General features: G+C 40.6%; 1 protein-coding gene across 5 annotated transcripts in view; it reads right to left on the bottom strand.

The window, feature by feature from the left end:
* Positions 1-18147, bottom strand: part of SNX13 (sorting nexin 13) — a 157740-nt gene that overhangs the window by 60320 nt on the left and 79273 nt on the right. For all 5 annotated transcript variants that reach the window (XM_061586097.1, XM_061586096.1, XM_061586093.1 and 2 more), the window contains 3 exons: positions 8750-8838; positions 7697-7796; positions 5054-5247 (listed from right to left, as the gene is read on the bottom strand). In XM_061586097.1, the coding sequence (XP_061442081.1) occupies positions 5054-5247; positions 7697-7796; positions 8750-8838 (383 nt within the window). The remainder of the gene's footprint in view (positions 1-5053; positions 5248-7696; positions 7797-8749; positions 8839-18147) is intronic.

Genomic DNA, 18147 nt, shown 5'->3' with positions numbered 1-18147 from the left:
TGGGAGTCTTGGTACACGGCCACGGATGGGGGCAGAATGTACAGTTCAAACAGCTTTTGTAAAGTATCAACAGCCTTGGTACACAGGAAAAAACGCAGCCGCAGCTCCTGGTTAAGGCTGCGTCCGCCACTGAGGGAGAGAGACCGCAGCCACGATCTCTCTAAAGCGTCGTAAGCTTTGTCCTGGGAAGAAAACACCCGGGCAAGGGGGAACCTCCCCAAGGAATTCCCCAGGAAAGACACACAAACAGTAGTAAAAGACAAGACAGAGGAAAGGGAACAACGTGAAATAAACACACAAAACTCCACACTCTGTCACACAAAACTTATCTAGTCACTAGCTATAGATCTTGCACGGACGAAGGCAAGAATGAACTGGAGAGTGGGAGGGGCCTGTCGCCCCTAGTCTTGACTTCAGAAACATTCTTGCCTTCGGACGATAGGTGGAGCTATTACCCGCTTGATGGCATACCTCCTATGGAAAATGTAGTTACTGTGGGGAATGAAAAAAATAAAGGATCTCAGCCAGGTGCTGGGGAAGAAAAAATGGAGGGCCTATGTGGGAGGGAAAGGGTGGTGTATTTTATTTAGAGGTGATTTGGGGAAAAGACTTGCCTTCTGTGAAATGGTGGTCATATTGGAGCAGAAGACTGTGGACTCAAAGGAGTAGTTTTATGTTTTGGGGCTCATATGCCCCACCTCAGCCTTTTATTAAGGTTCTTGGGCATGTTACTTGTCTTTAGACCTTTTGTGAAATGAATGTTTTGTTTGCAGTAGTAGATATTAGGATTATTCACATCCCCATGGCAGCCCTTTTGTGACTGGCCATGCCCTGCCTATGGCAGCCCTTTTGTGGCAGTATCCATGGCACTTTCTCGAAATTCCAAATGTGCCCATGGTCCCAAAAACGTGGAGACCCCATACATAGTTATTAACTTAATTATTGCTTTTACTGTTTATAGAATTCAACTACCAACCCAATTTGTGAGTAATTTACTCCCTCTGTAAATTAGTGACTATAAGAGAGATGGTTGATTAATACAGAAGAAGTAATGAAGTTTGTTTGTGAAAATAAACTTGCAGTTTTCCAAGCATTTTTATAGTTCTACAGATTCTTTTAACTTTGCCAGTTTCCGTAGTTAGTGGAGAATGTACCTGATAAACATATCTGCCTTCAACAGTGGTGCAGGAAAGACTTGTTGGACTTGCCACAATGTCAGTCTAATATGAAATAGCTGGAAAACTGAATCTAAAAGAACTAGTGACTGAATTTGCAAAATGTAAAGCAAGAAAAGTCTAGTGTTAAGAGCACAGAGGCTGAACACACTAGTTGTCTACAGCAAAGTGTTTCCATTAGCCATATCTAAAGGGAGAATGGGTTGATCTGCTGATCAGTTGTGAAATCTCTCTGAAGCTGAATTTAAAAAATGCACTCAAGCTGATCACACAGGTGTTACAGTAAAAAGGGACAGGGTATAGTGTTGTGTGCCCCCGTTTTCAGAAGAGAGAAGTGGAGACGCACTAGAACCAGTAGAACAGTGAATGTATTTGATTCGGGGTGTTTTGCAGTTACAGGTTAAAGTTCATTGAAGAGTTTTCTTAGTTCTTTCTATATTGGATGTGGTGGTAATAGCAATTTAAAAACATAGCATAATGAATGACTATGGACTTTTGTGTCTCTATTTTATCTGATGTCAGAAACATTTTTGGACAGATGGATGGACAAACAAACTGAGTAATTATGCATCTGTTTAAATAAATACCCTTAAAAACATTAAACGGAAAATAGGGGCAAAATGTTTCCTAGTTTACCAAGAACTGCAGCCTAGATCTGCCCTTGGGGCTGCCCCCCCCAACTGCATGGTTCACCTAGGGTATCAGTTGCTGGCGGCTAGTCTAGGGCCACCCCTGGGTACAACTATGGTCTACTGCTTTTTTGAGAAGGCCAATACAAGCAAATTCTAATAGGCATTGGTTGTATAGCTCTTTGCAAAACCAGGGGTTCCCAAACTGTGGTCCATGAGCTTCATTCAGATGGCCTGTGGTGTGTCTGCAAAGAACACTTAAATTTTGAATTCAAATTGTGATACAAAAATACAGTAAAAGAAATAAAAGCAATACAAATGCAATTAAAATTCAGACACCTTCTAGCACAACAGGCAGAAAAATCATTAAATAATCCACCAAGACTCTCAGCAATTTTCAAGTGGTCCATGGGAAAAAAAGGTTTGGGAACCACTGTGGAAATCTTGTTAAACTTGTTGTGTTTGCCTTCTCCCAAACTCTGAAAGGCAACAATTTGTTTCACAGCTGGAAAAAAAAATGTACTCATTTGCCTCCAGTGCCTTGAAAAAGTAGTCTGACCAATGGTCTTGTATGACTGAATTACAAATGGTACCTTGTAATTTTGTTCTGTATGATATTTTATTTTGAAACACTGAAACTCAAAATCAATTATTGTAAGGTGACATTGGTTTTATGTTGGGAAATGTTTGTAAGAAATATAAAAAACTGAAACATGTTGCTTACATAAGTATTCAACCCCTGTGCTGTGGAAGCTTCCAGTTTACACAGATGAAAGAAATTGCCCTATCGAGTACACAGTTACCATTGGCCTCCACCTGTGAACCATTAAAGTTGCTGTCACATTGTCAGGATAAAAACCCCACTGTTGAAGGATCATTGGTCAGGCTGTGGATCTGAAGGAAAATGAAGACCAAAGAGCATTCTACAGAAGTGAGAGATAATGTAATACAAATGCATAATTAGGAAAAGGGTACAAAATAATATCTAAGAGTTTAGATATCCCAGGGTGCACAGTTGGATCAATAACTGGGAAGTGGAATCACCCAGGCACTGCCAAGAAAAGGCTGTCCCTCAAAACTCAGCACTCAAACAAGAGAACAATTTGAAGGAACTAGAGAGTTCAGTGGCTGGGAGTGGAGTAATGGTGCACCAGTCAACCATAGCAAGAGCTCTGCATAACACTGGCCTGTATGAGAGGGTGGCAAGAAAGAATCCATTACTCAAAAAGTACCATCTGAAAGCACGTCTGGAGTTTGCCAGAAAGCATGAGAGTGCCCCAGCTGCAATGTGGGAAAAGGTTTTGTGGTCAGATGAGACCAAGATAGAACTTTTTGGGCCAGACTCAAAGCACTAAGTGTGGCGCAAACCTAACACTGCTCATGCCTCAAGACTCACCATCCCTACAGTGAAGTATGGTGGTGGCAGCAACATGCTGTGGGGATGCTTCTCATCAGCAGGGACAGGGCATCTTGTTAAAATTGAAGGAGGAATGGATGGAGCAAAATACAGGGAATATTGCAAGAGACCCTGCTTCAGTCCTCTAAAAAACTGACGCTTGGGAGGAAATTCACTTTTCAGCAGGACAATGTTCCCAAGCACAAGGCCAAAGCAACAGAGTGGCTCAAGAACAAAAAGGTGAATGTCCTACAGTGGCCCAGTCAAAGTCCTGATCTCAATCTCATTGAGAATCTGTGGCGCTCTTTGAAAATTGCAGTCCACAAGTGACGTCCAACTAAGCTGAACAACCTGGAGCGAATCTGCCAAGAAGATCGGGCCAAAATCCCTCCAACATTGTGTGCAAAGCTGGTACGTATCTACCCCAAAAGCTGTTATTGCAGTGAAAGGTGGCTCTACCAAATATTAATGTTTGGGGGTTGAATAGTTACACAAACAACATGTTTCAGCTTTTTATGTTTCTTACAAACATTTCCCAACATAAAACCAATGTCACCTTAGAATAATTGATTTTGCGTTTCAGTGTTTCAAAATAAAATATCATACAGAACGAAATTACAATGTACCATTTGATATTCAGTAATATAACAACAACAACAACAACAACAACAATAATAATAATAATATATAATAATAAACTTTATTTCTACCCCGCCCTTTTTCCAATAGGACTCAGAGCGGCTTACAACTAAAAACAACACCACTAAAACATACAGAGTATATTATTTAAAAAGAATTAAACTATGAGAAAAATTAAAACCATAAAATATAGGTTAAAAACAGTGGACAATTTAAAATAATAAAATCATATAATGTAATCACCAAACCTATGACACTTAATCCTGGTCGTTCTCTATCCCAAATGCCCGTTGAAATAAAACAGTCTTTACTTGTCGCCGGAAAGACGGCAAGGAGGGAGCTGATTGCACCTCACTCGGAAGGGAGTTCCACAGTCTGGGGCGGCCACCGATAAGGCCCTATCTCATGTCCGGGTCATGTGTGCTTGCGAAGGTGTGGGGAACACAAGAAGGGCCTCACCTGAAGATCTCAAATCCCGGACAGTTTCATGTAGGGAGATACGATCTGTCAAATAGTCTGGACCTGAGCCGTACAGGGCTTTGTAGGTCAAAACCAGCACTTTGAATTGTGACCGGAAACAAATTGTAATATGAGGGCATTGGTCAGGGGTCTGATTACTTTTGCAAGGCACTGTATTTGAATTCAGATCCACACCCAAATAAAAGTGGGGCATAGATTTTCTGATCTTCAAATGTTGCATCGAGAAGCACATTGATCACCAGTCAAAGGGGAAAGATATTGGGTTATAAGGGCATTCTAGAAATTTTAGACAGGAGCTATGGTTTCCACATCTGTCCATGGCAAGCGTGAAGGAAGCAAGAGTAAGAGGTTGGACGTTTAGATGGCATTTAATTTAATGTGTTTCTCAAAATGTATCTGAAAAAAATGTTTCTAAAATGTATTCATGTTATTCACATATGAACAACATGTGTGCCTATGTTACAAAAATGTATACTAAAGTTTATGGACAAGACAGGCAACAGAGCCCATGGAAGGTGCATAGAATTAAATAAAAAAATAAACATAAAAAGAGTGAAACCAATCAACTAAGGACTTTGTCACGTGATTTGAAATCCCAAATTCAAACTAGCTCACAGAGTCAAGAATATGAACATACTTTTGATTAAACAGATCCTAAGATACCTATGCAAGCAAACAAATGTTTAGAGTACGGCTATTACATAGCTTACTTTTCTTTTAAAACCTATTCTTACCTTCTCTGACAAATACTGATCATAAATTCCAACTGCAGCTGACTTTAACAGGCCTTTTGTTTCTGTAGTTTGATGCCTTCCATCTTTCTGAAGGCTTGATAGCACTTCCAACTGCTGCTGCGCTGTAACCCTGTATCCTTCTACTGTCATCCAGAAAAAGAGATGTGCTTGGCCTCCCATCTGCTGCATGTAATCTACAAAATAATAATGCAATCATATCTATTAGGCACAAATATCCTGGGAAAACAATCTGCCCTGTACTTCTGTGCTAGATACATATCTATATAAAATTATATGAATGAGCTTAATAAAATCTGGTACTCTCCAAGTTAATGTAAGTTTCCAGCATGTGGCTTACAGGTATTTTCTCTGGGATACTTTATTGAGACAATTTTGAATAGCAGCTAAAAAAAATGTCCAAGGGCCTATTAATAAATGACAAACTAATATTGATCAGTTAATATTGATCAGTTAATGTTCAGCCTGAGAGCCAGTGTGGTGTAGTGGTTAAGAGTGTTGGACTATGACCTGGGAAACCAGAGTTCGAATCCCCACATAGCCATGAAGCTCACTGGGTGACCTTGGGCCAGTCACTGCCTCTCAGCCTCAGAGGAAGGCAATAGTAAACCACCTCTGAATACCGCTTACCATGAAAACCCTATCCATAGGGTTGCCATAAGTCGGGATCGACTTGAAGGCAGTCCATTTCATTTTTCAGTGTTCAACCTAAGCTGATAAGAAGTCTTCAATTTTTCAAGTAAAGCAAGTATAGTAAGGCTGTTAGCAAATATTTCACATACAATATTGCCAGCATTATGAGCTGCCATTTTTTAAATTTTATTGCAATGAGGAAGAGTGAAAAATGAGAATCCTAAACCCAGGCCATGGCGGGGATTTAATCTATAGAGCTACTTATTCTGACAATAGGCCAGAATATGTAAATATAGAAAGATCAGCCTCTTACAGAAAAGCTTCCAGGTCAGACTTATTCTGTGATCTAAGCAGCTAACAAGATTCCATTGCTACATGGCCTTGTGGATCTTTGATTGTTGCTGCCTTGCTTTTGTCTCATCACAACTGCCTTGCCAGATACGCCCGACTTGACAGACGCGATGACATGGGCTTGGCAGAATTTGGGTTTGCTACTGCCATTTCCTGGAGACAGCATACCTCAATCAAAGAACCCACTGGAATGCACAGTATTTTCTCCACAAGATTAATCCAGACAAGACAGAAGTGTTGCTGGTCAAGGGGAAAACTGTGCCAGGGATAGGTCTGCAACCTGTTCTGGACTGGATTGCACTCCCCTTGAGGAAGCAGGTTCACAGTTTAGGAGTACTCCTGGATCCTGCCCTGTTGCTTGAATATCAGGTGGCTACGGTAGCCAGGAGTGCTTTTGGCCACCTCAAACTGGTCTACCAAATGCGCCCATTCCTGAAGCAGTTGACTTGGCCACAGTGACACATGCATTGGTGACATCAAGGCTTGATTACTGTAATGGACTCTATGTGGGGCTGTCTTTGAAAATGGTTCAGAAATTCCAGTTGGCTCAAAATGCAGCAGCCAGCATGTTAACTGGATCACAGCGTGGGTATCATATAATCTTTATCGACGTCACTGGCTTCCAAATTATTTTCAGGCCCAATTAAAAGTGCTGGTTTTGACTGTTAAAGCCAGAAATGGTCTTGGACCAATGTATCTGAGGGATGACTTATGCCCATATGTACCTGCTCGTAAGTTAAGATTGGCTAGGTCTGGTCTCCTCTGCACGTCTGGAATGAAAGATGTTAGACTGGCAGGTACATGGGAGAGAGCCTTTTCAACTGTGGCCCCTACGTTTTGGAATACCTTGCCCCATGAAGCCCATTCTGCTCCCTCGCTGATGATGTTTTGGAGACTTCTGAAAACCATGTTGTTCCAGAGAGCCTTTTGGAAGGACTGAAGGTATAGCCTGAAACTGATTTTATCACCCCCTTCCAGATTTACCTCTTTAGTCTCCTTTTTATATCGCTCCCCTAGATTTCTTAACTGTATTTTATGTATTTTTAGCTATTTTAATATTTTTGTGTGTGTTCTTACTGCGTATAATCTCATTGTGAGCCATCCTGAGTGTCCTAATGTAGTACAGAAGGGCAAGATAGAGATCTTTTCAGTAAATAATAAATACGTAAATATTAAAGTCATTACTCTTCTACAGATACATGGGCTCTTTATAACCTTCTTCATTAATGGCAAAGGAATTTATGCTTGATCAAACCCAGTTCCCATCATATTCACCAGGGTTATTGCTCAGCATATTTTACCAGTAAATTGCTCTGAGGCTTGGTAGGTACATGCTGTTTCTCCAGTCCTATCTGGTGTTTCCTTGCTGCTCTTGGGGGAAGGAAAGGGATGCTGCAACTATGATTAAAAATGACCAGATCGGCATTAAGTTGCAGAGATCTGTGTGGTTCTTAAGCCGAGCCACATCGCATTTGTTTAAAGTTCTGCTAATGATATGAGTGATATACTGTATGGGCAGAGAGATTGGTCCTGAACTGGATGTGGTCAAAAAATCCTTATAATTTTGCAAGCTTATAGCATCCTATAATGGTATTTTATAGTTTTAAACACAAAAAACTAGTTTAGCTACTGTTCTCTTACCCATAAAAAATTGTAGTGCAACATTGTTTACTAGAATGGTGTCCAGAGGGACTGTGCAAAGTTTTCCAAAGTTTGCAGCCAGTTTCACAGTATCTATTTCCTGGGTAAAGACCACATCAAATTAATAGGTTCCTAAATTGAAATCAATATAATCATAACATAAGACCATTTTAGTAATATCATGCATGTTATCTTTCCAAGCAAGAACTTTCTTTCTATTACAATAGCAACATTTTCAGTAGTATGCGATGCTTGCTGCTCACAAGTTCTTCAGCTAAATCAGGGGTGGGGAACCTGTGGCCCTCCATATGCTATTGGACCACAACGTCTGTCATCCCTGACCACTGGCCATATGCCTGGGGCTGATGGGAGTTGGAGTCCAACAACACTTGGAAGTCCATAGGTACCCCTCACCCAAGCTAAGTAAATCTGGGAAATAAGAGATGGGACTTTCTAGTATACACTTTAACATTTTAGTCTGTGATAATGATATTAGCAATGGATGCAGTGGGCTATAGAAGTAATTCAAACATGATGCTGACTATATAAAGGAATGGTTCAGGAATGCCACCACTATCAAACTGGTATATAATGGTTTCAATGCTATCTAGGGTTCTGCAAATGGAAGGATCCAATGGTTTACTGATTTCCCCTTCCACCTGTAGCCCTGTACAATATCTCTCATGCTGCTCTGCAACAGATTTAGGGGTGGAGGATCAGTAATAGCTGCTTGCCTTCCACGGGTAGGAGCATCACATGAGTGGCACTCTGCTCAGAGGATGCTCCCACCAGGAGCAAACTGAGGATCTTAGCTAATAAAATTAGTAATATTTTAAACTGATGAAATGGAAGATTGATTTGCCAACTTAGCTTCAAACTACAGATGTTTAACATTTATCCACATATTTATATAACTAGTTCAATAAGCTTCATACAAAATGCATGAAAAAATTAATGTTGTTGCTATATTTACCATTACTAGACTTGTAAAATGTCTTGTTATAGATTAGCCTATGTATAATTCTAACACATTCCAGAAGAGAAAACACTTACTTTTCCTGACTGCAGCCTCAGTATTCTTGAATCACATATTTTCTTCACAAACAATAAGCTATTTATCTGATTTTTTATAGTGTTGATATCTGAAAATGAATGTACTAAGAAGTCAGACTCAAAAGGACAGAAGGCATTTATTAGATTACTAGACTATTAGAAGGCAAGTATTGTTTAAAACTGTTTGTACAGAAAAAGATAACCAAAATACACTGATTTTTTTTAAAAAAAATTGGAGAATATACTAATTATTCTTTTTAAAGCCAAGGAAATTGTTGGTGATTTCAGTAATTCAAATAAATATTAACAAGTCAAATTAAGGGATATCACACAAAACCATTCTTTTTTTCAACGCCATTTGACAGCTTGGGACTCCACTTAATAGCTTTTAGAAATATTTTTTGAAAATTTAGATCATGACAAGAAAGGCATCACACAACTAGAAAGGTTAGTGGTATAAATATCTTAGAACAGATGGTACAAAAATAAAAAGAGCATTAAAACTGTTTATTTTTTTAAGAAAATGATCTATTGTTATTGTTATAAATGCAGCTGTGCCAATTTAACTGCCCCTATATCTCACCTCAGCTGCTGAACCCCACAATCAGGGCTACGTGCATTGTCTGATAGTGTAAAAGCCATGAACACATAGAATTTACTGTTGGGACACAGAATTAACAATTCTAATCAGCCCTAATCAGCTTGTTTTGCATCTAGCCCCTATAAATGCAAAGATATATACAAGTCTACAGTTAATGCCTTAAGAAATCTTGCAAGCCAGGTCTACAATGAAGAGGATTTCCAATGTGTGTGTGTGGCTAGGGGGGAGAGTGCTGGTCCCTTACCCAGGTCCTCTCCATGTCCAATGATCACTAGAGAACGAATAAACTGGCCAAATGTGGGTTGCAGAAATGTGTTTGTTTTGAAGAACAAAGTATATGCATCCTTACCAATAATGGCCAGTATTCTAATATATTAAAAGTATAGGTGAGATTTGTAAAATTTTCAAATGAACATTTAAGTGAGTCATTGAGAACCCATATGTGATAATACCTTTTATACAAGAAAGTTTTAAACATAAGAATGAATTAGGCAAAATGCAATTAAAAATGTTCAAGGCTATTTGTATATTCATTCCTGCCCCTACCCAAGCCACTTTCCTGAACTCTACAAGTAACCAATGCTAAATGAGACAATCTGTTAAGATGCTAATTTTTATCATGAAGGTGCTAGAAACGTGGTTCTGCTGTTCAGAATTGTTAAGAACCACAGAGGGATAAGAATGAATGCACACTCTTCCAGATGGACACAAATTTCAGACTTGTAAGAACCATTTTGACATTCCATCCCACTCCTTGCCCTCAGATGAGGAAGGAGCCATTTTATTCACCAAAAATGTGTTTCTCTGAGGGCACCAGGACACCGCCAAGTGGGTATTGTCTTCCTCTCCTGTTGCTTGAGGCAGGAAAGAGTTAACACTCCAAGAAACTCTTACCTTAGCCCCTCCCATGGAGTGACACTTCACCATCTGGCCAAGCTTGAAAGTATTACACTTGTAAGACTAACATGACTCAAAATAACATTGCATTCAATGAAGCCAATATGAAACATGAACTTGCAAATTTCTCGATCAGTTCTCTGACCCTTCACTCTCCCCCCATTTTCCTTGTGTTATTGTTCCTCATGTTGCATCCCAGGGTGGGCCTTGGGGGTGTCCTGGTGCCCCCAGAGAAACACCTGTCTGGTGAGTAAATGGTTCCTTCTCCAGTGGGCACTGGACACCCTCAAGTGGGATATTCCAAAGCTGACCTTCTGTGTGAGTGGGTAAAAAGGTAAAGGTGTCCCCGCACTTATATTGCAAGTTGTTTCCGACCCTTAGGGTGACATCTTGCGATGTTTACAAGGCAGACTGTATATATGGGGTTCCATCCCCGGCCTTTCTTTACTCCCCAGCATATGCCGGGTACTCATTTTACCGACCACAGATGGATGTCCCTTAATGATCCAGCAGCACCTGCTAAGGAACTCACCTTCCCACGGCTGCCTCCACAGATGCATAAATGCCCATCTTATAGTACTTGATAAATGTATCCAGGTCTGCCCAAGTGGCTGCCTGACAAACCTCTTGTAGAGGAATCTTTGTTGCATGTGCTGCATAAGCAGCTGCTGCTCTTGTTGAATGTGCCATGATACCAGGTGCAGAGTAAGGTGACCCCTGAATGCTTTGGAAGCAGCCAGAGAAGCTCCAGCTAAGAGAAACTCACTAATGGACACCTGGTAATTTATGCAACCAAACCTCCTGAGTGTTTTGAGAGCAGCCAGGAAATCTCCGACTAGGTGAAACTTCTCATACCTACACAGCAATCCCTGAAATATTGTCATACTATGTGAACCTGCTGAGTGCCAGTAATCTGCAAACATAAGCTGCTGTTTAAATGAACACAAAGGAACAACAGAAGGCCTGGTAGTCTTAATTTCCAGTGAATTAAGGATTATATAAGAAGCATGTGCTTGTCTTCAATTCTGTTGCCCACATTCTCAAAAATCTATATAAATTTTATTTATTTATTTATTTATTTATTTATTAGACTTTTATACCGTCCGACTAGCAATAGCTCTCTGGGCGGTGAACACTATCTACCAGTTGAAGACAAGGAATAAAGACAAGTTAACTTAGTAAACATGCATTAAATTTGCTACTGATCTTTCTTGAAACAAAACTGCATATGTGAGAACCTTAGCCAAGTTACCAAGCTGTGCAGAGTAGTAATCCCTACCAAAGCTTACTTTGATCCAGCAAATAATTTAATCTATAAACTGATATTTGTAATATTAATATTAATCTATAAACTGTTTTATGCTGCCCTGGGACCTGGTGGTGAAGGGCAGGCAATGAATAGAATCATAGAGTTGGAAGGGGCCTTGTAGGCCATCGAGTCCAACCCCCTGCTCATAGCAGGAAATCCACAGCTAGAGCATCTCCCACAGATAGCTGTCCAGCCTCTGCTTGAAGACATCCAGCGAAGGGGATCCCACCACCTCCCTAGGCAGTCGGTTCCATTGCCGAACTGCCCTTACTGTCAAGAAGTTCCTTCTAATGTCCAATCTGAATCTACGCTCCTGCAACTTAAAACCATTAGACCTAGTCCTATCCTCTGGGGCAGCAGTGAACAAATCTGTACCCTCCTCTATGTGACAGCCCTTCAGGTACTTAAAGAGTGCAATCATGTCACCCCTCAGCCTTCTCTTTACCAGACTGAACATGCCAAGTTCCTTCAACCTTTCCTCATAGGACTTGTTCTCCATAGGAGGAATTGAACATCAGTACTATTCCAACAGTTCCTTAGCTAATGAACTGAACTCCCTGGTAAAATAATAGTGAGTATGTCGTTGCACAAGATAATACTATTGTTGTTGCAGAGGATATGGCTGAAGCCTCATGGAAACTTGTGAAACAAAAACAATCTATATTCTATTTATTTGTTGCTATTTAATCGTTATTGTTAAGGTCATCCTATAGGGGACCCTTAAACTCCTCAAGAATCGATAAGATTATACAGCCACAAGAGTGGCTGTATACTATAGTCAGTAGGGATTTTTCACGTTCTACCATGTTAAATGAAAATACCCACACACACACCTTTCTGGTGCTTTGTATAGTCCCACTTCAAAACAAAAACTTACAAGTCTTATACTGTTGGATTCAGAATCGCTTGCTCTACAACTCTGAAAGTTTTCTTGGTGATACACACACACACCCCCCATGGAGAATCCACAGGTTAAAGTGAAAAACGGGAGAGAGAAAAACAAGAAGCCGTTTGGACTTTTTTCTTGAGAAGTTCTCATAATCTGTTGTTGTTCATTAAAACTCAGAGATGACTGTAAGGTATCTCTAATCAGATCCCTGAGCTTGCCCCAAACACAAACCTTCATCTTCAGTAGGTTTAAAGTAAAAAAACCGGCATGGTTTGTTTTTAATTAATAGATTAAAAAATGCATTACCGGGGGTGATAACGTCACACAGGCGCAGTAGAAACCAGGAGTTCTTTCATTTTACTCCCCCTCCCCCCTCCCCTTCCAGTTACTTGGAGGCAGGGGAAGTCTTCTGCTCCTGTGATTGGTGGGCAACAGACATGTGACTCACACTGGCCTTCTGCTTGGCATTGCTCTTCCCTCGTGCTCTGTGTGAGGAAGCACGAGGGAGGAAATGGACAGCCAGACAGTTAGGAGAGAGAGAGAGAAATGGACGGTGGAGGAAGAAACCCAGAGGGCAAGGATGACAGAGAAGGCAGCAGCAGAAAGGAGGTGAGTGACGGTGGTGTGTGTGTGTTCCCACCCCCGCTGTCTCCTGCAGCCTGCTCTTTCCGCTGGCCAAATCGCCCTGCCACCCCCTATCCTTAAATGGGTTTATAAATGACAAAAGCTCAAATACTTTTTGTTTGCAGTCTGTGTGGCTGTTTGACCTGTGCTCATAACATTGTTGTAGTTATTGTGAGATTGTATGAGACTCTTTGTCTGTAACATTTTAATCCTGACTTTAGCTCTTGGTTCTTAAATATTCTCATTCTTATTCTCATTCTCTCTCTCTCTCTCTCTCTCACACACACACACACACACACAGACACACACACTCATTAGTATATGCATAGTGCAGCAGTGGGGAGGGGTGCATATAGTGCTGGATAGGTTACAGCAGCCCTGCAAAGTAGCCTAGTGTGGCTGTACAGATATTGGGGGGGGGCTGAGAGGAAGTTGTGTATAACAACCCTGAAGTGTAGTCCAGTGTTATTCAGTCTCTTGGTTTTGTGTTTTTTCTTTTTCTTTTTTGAAAAGAACTTTTAAATTGACTGTAGCAGCAGCATTTATTTCTTTAATTTATTAAATTTATATCCCACCATTCCTCCCAGAAGGAGCCCAGGGCGGCAATGGGTGGAGGGACCATTGCTTTCCCACTCATGGGAGAAAAATAGAGGCTTCTTGTGTTTGGGTTGATGCTGGTGGTATAAATCCTTAAATGGGTTTATAAATGACAAACGCTCAAATACTTTTTGTTTGAAGTGTGTGTGGCTGTTTGACCTGTGCTCATAACTTTGCTGTAGTTATTTTGAGATTTGATGCGACTCTTTGCTTTTAACACTTGAATTTAGCTCTTGGTTGTTTAATCTTAAATCTCTTTCACTCACTCACTATCTGAAATTAGTCCTGTGTTGAAGCACCCATCTGAAATTAGTGCTGTGTTGGCCACTGCCTAATGAGGTGGCCAAGTGGTTTTTCTGTTTGTGACCAGTAGTGCAGTAGCAAATTAAAAAGTGCAGCGTCTCTTCAGGATAGTCACAGCCATGCCCCTCCTTCTTTTTTTGCTGCTGGGTTGAGAATAAGATCCTTTTTAATGCCTTCTCCTATAACAATAGACGTCCCTAGCTCAGTACTGACTGATAAGGTTTCAGATAAGGATCTCTCCCAGCCCTAATTGGAGATGCTGGGTATTGAATGTGGGGACTTTTGCATGCAAAGCATGTTTTCTGTCACTAAGCCATGACCCTCTTGTAAAAGTAAAGGCATTCTTGATTGTAATATAACATTTAAAATACACTGCTGAACTATTTCTGTTACTGCTGGTGCTAACTTGCACAGAATCCCATTTCTTATCTCCCAGATTAAAAAGCAGGGAAATTCACTAATAGGCAAAAAACCTTGCAGTTTAAGAATGTACCTATAGCCCACAGCTATTTCTATCAAACTTTAAAAAGCAGGGAAATTGGGCAGCTATAGTGAATGCACCAAGGGAGCAGGAGACCTGACCTCCTCTCTGAGATATTGTACTGCCCTACAAATTGGTCAAAATGCAAACACCGTTTGGGTTGGTCTTTCACAGTCCAATCCACTTCCTGTGTAGCTTGGAAGAATTTGGCAACGTGCCTCTGAGCATATGGTGAGTGGTGGCAACACCTGCAATCAGCCCAAATTATAGAAAGAAGACGTGCTGTGCTGATCTTGTTTTAGCAGGGAGGAAGCAACATTAAGACAGTTGATATAGTTCAGATGGTCACTTTGAATATGTCTGATTTCCTTTGCAATTTTAGTGAAGTTTCCTATAGGAAATCATTTTCTTGTTTCTATTTCTGTGAATATGTGAAGTACAGGAACACTTTGCAAAATTTACACTAAAAAAACTCCAAACATAATAATGGCACTGACTTCTGCAGAATAGTCTCCAGTGGACCTCAGGAGTGTGTCAATTTGCACAAGATAAAACAGTGGGAGGTGAAACATATTCTAGTAAAATGCTAGGTGTGCTCTATGTTTTTAATTGACCCTGCCCACCTTGCCTTAAAATGAAGTGGTTTAAACATAGCAGGATGAAAACATGCATCCTCTTTTTCCCAACAGCTGAAGGAGCAACATATTGGAATCAGTCTGATTTTACATCAAACTACAGTTTCAGATTCCACTGTTAATGCACCCAAAATAGAAATAGAACATAACCTCTAATTTGAAACACAAAAGGCTGTCTTCACCATCATATGACACTGGCCAATAAAAAGGATTTGAAATTAATAAAAATAAATTTGACACAGATTTCTGGGATGAATAATGAGGAAAATAAAATTTTCTACTGTAGATTCTCTGTAGAAACAGTAGTAACACAGAAAAGAAACAAAGTAAGAAGAACACCAACAAACATACAAAAATATAATTCTCTATCTTTGGAGATAGCAGGTGTTACCACCACTCACCATATGCTCAGAGGCACGTTACCAAATTCTTCCAAGCTACACAGGAAGTGGATTGGACTGTGAAAGACCAACCCAAACGGTGTTTGCATTTTGACCAATTTGTAGGGCAGTACAATATCTCAGAGAGGAGGTCAGGTCTCCTGCTCCCCTGGTGCATTCACTATAGCTGCCCAATTTCTCTGCTTTTTAAAGTTTGATAGAAATAGCTGTGGGCTATAGGTACATTCTTAAACCGCAAGCTTTTTTGCCTATTAGTGAATATATATAATTATCCATTCCTTTAACTGTTAAGGACTGCAGCTCTCCAGGAGAGCAAACTTCTGCTATGTGCTGCTACTCTTGGAAAATACTTCCAAACAAAAATTTCCCAGGTCTATCTGCTAGAAATAACCTTCACATTCTCATGACACTCATGAGACAAGTGATATTTACTTATGTATATGCCTCTGGCACTCTAAAGGAACCAACAGACGCTTCCCAAAGAGCTAATGTTCTGGTGTAGTGAGGGAAAAAACCTAACAGTCTCCACAGACATGTCTTACAACTCTTCAACACTGTATGAACATTCTCAGGTCCAAATACAGTAGGGCCCCACTTTATGGCACTTTGCTAATGCGGCGGTCTCAATTAGACATAATTAGACTAAAGCCCCACTCATCCAGCGCTTGTTCCAAGCCATTCTATTCAATGAGTTCTGCTTTTTAGCGGTTTTTGCTTTTCAGTGGGGGTCCGGAACGTAACCTGCCATATGAGTGGGGTCCTACTGTAACCACAAATTGGCTTTTAGGACAAAAAAAGATGTTGACCCTTGTAGCTGGATCTTATGCAATACTCCTGAATGACCAATGTGACAACCCCATAATTACTGAGTAGCATCCCCTTATTATATGTTGTTATCATCATCATCATTGTTATCATTTTCATTTTATTTTCCTCTCGCTGAGAGACTCAATGTTCATGGAGCTAATAATGGCCATCAAGGCAGTCTGCCACACAAGAAAAAATGCATTAGCATCTTGCCACTGTGATCTGACCAGTTTCTGAGACAGAGGCGGAACAGAAATAGCCCATCCTCAAGACTTATATCAGGAGGAGCAAGCACCCCGAGAAGTAGAAGGGATGGACTTCACACCTGGTATATTGTGTCCAAGGCTGTTGAGGCCTTAAAAACAGGTGTAGGCCATGATTTATTAGAGATCATTTCGTCACTTCTTTCTACATTCCTTCTACATTCAGAGGATAACATATCTAACCCCAACTAATCTAATGTTTACTGAGCCAGCAAAAGCTACTCTGATAATAGAGAAATAAACAGTTCAGTATGGGACATTATGGAAACTACTACTCACATTACAATAGCATGCAGTGACAGTTCTCTGCTTTTGCGAAGCAGATTACTGAATGTGGAGGCTGGAACCCAGTAACTCTTCACCTCCTGATGTGGAAGTGCCCAAATTGGCCCCATATACAGTACACTTGGGAACTGTGGCAATGTAGTGGAATGGTGAGCAGTAAGATGTTGCTGGGGAATAGCATGAGGCTTAAAACAGAATTGAAGAATGTTACCGAACAGCAGGATGCACTTCATGCATCTAAGTCTAATGGAAGCGCTATCTCTTTTAGTAGATTAGCTTTGGACACTAAAGTAAGCACTGGCAAATTAATTGCTAGTAGTCAGAGTTTATACATAAACTCTGGGTCTGTAGGGTAGTATCTATTTGTCAGAACCATTAGTCTTTTAGTCTGAAGAAGTGCTACCCCTTCAATCTAAGTCTTTTACTTAGGAGCTGGACCGAAACACCTTGTGATTAGTACTAGGTTCTTTTGGAACCTCTGTGCTTTATCAGTTGGTTTGTCAGGATGATCCAGTGCTGCTAACATTCTACAAAACAAATGAATAAAATGTTCATCCTTAACAGAGTGTGAAATACTTTCTTTTCAATCTGTACCAGGAAGTTACTTCCCCTCCTCAATATCTGGCGTCACCTGAGGATCAAGGGAATCAGTGTTCACAGCGGCATCTGGATGTCTAGCAACCTGTGATGTCACTCTGAACTCTGGCCCCTGGCTCACTGGAATTGCATGCAAGTCTGGGAACTTAACACCCTCCTCATCTGAAGAGGAAGTGTGCCCATGATATGGCTTTCTCCTAATCTGATTGTACGTCTGACTAATATATTTTATTTATTCATTTTTTAATCATCCTCATCATTGTTTTTGCATGACTTGGCAGCAACAATTTGTGGATAACCAGGCTGATCAGCCTGTCTGTGGCTGGACTGAGAAACTACACACTGTGAATTAGACAACTGCAATGCACCAAATGTGCCACTATTTGGCCCTGTTGAGTACACTTGAGCCACTGTATCTCAGCAAATGAGAGAGTTAACATCTTTCAGCCAAACTTGTCTTATCTGCTGCTAAAACAAGTGCAGATCAGATGGAGTAAGTGTCCTGCTCAGTATGGAGTAAGTGCCCTGCTCAGTATGGAGTAAGTGTCCTGCTCAGTTGATCTGAATGTACGGAATAAGCACATACAGGCCCTGTGTTTACTTTGTGGAGACCACAGTTTTGCTTTGTTTTTAATGAAGTGTCTTTGTCTGTTGCCTGTACCCACAAATTCATCACTTGATGCAGGTAACACACATGAAACAGCCCCTA

The sequence above is a fragment of the Rhineura floridana genome, chromosome 10 (assembly GCF_030035675.1).
Source record: "Rhineura floridana isolate rRhiFlo1 chromosome 10, rRhiFlo1.hap2, whole genome shotgun sequence".
Lineage (NCBI taxonomy): Eukaryota > Metazoa > Chordata > Lepidosauria > Squamata > Rhineuridae > Rhineura > Rhineura floridana.
The sequence above is the reverse complement of the archived record's forward strand: the minus strand, read 5'-3'. Positions and strand labels throughout refer to the sequence as shown.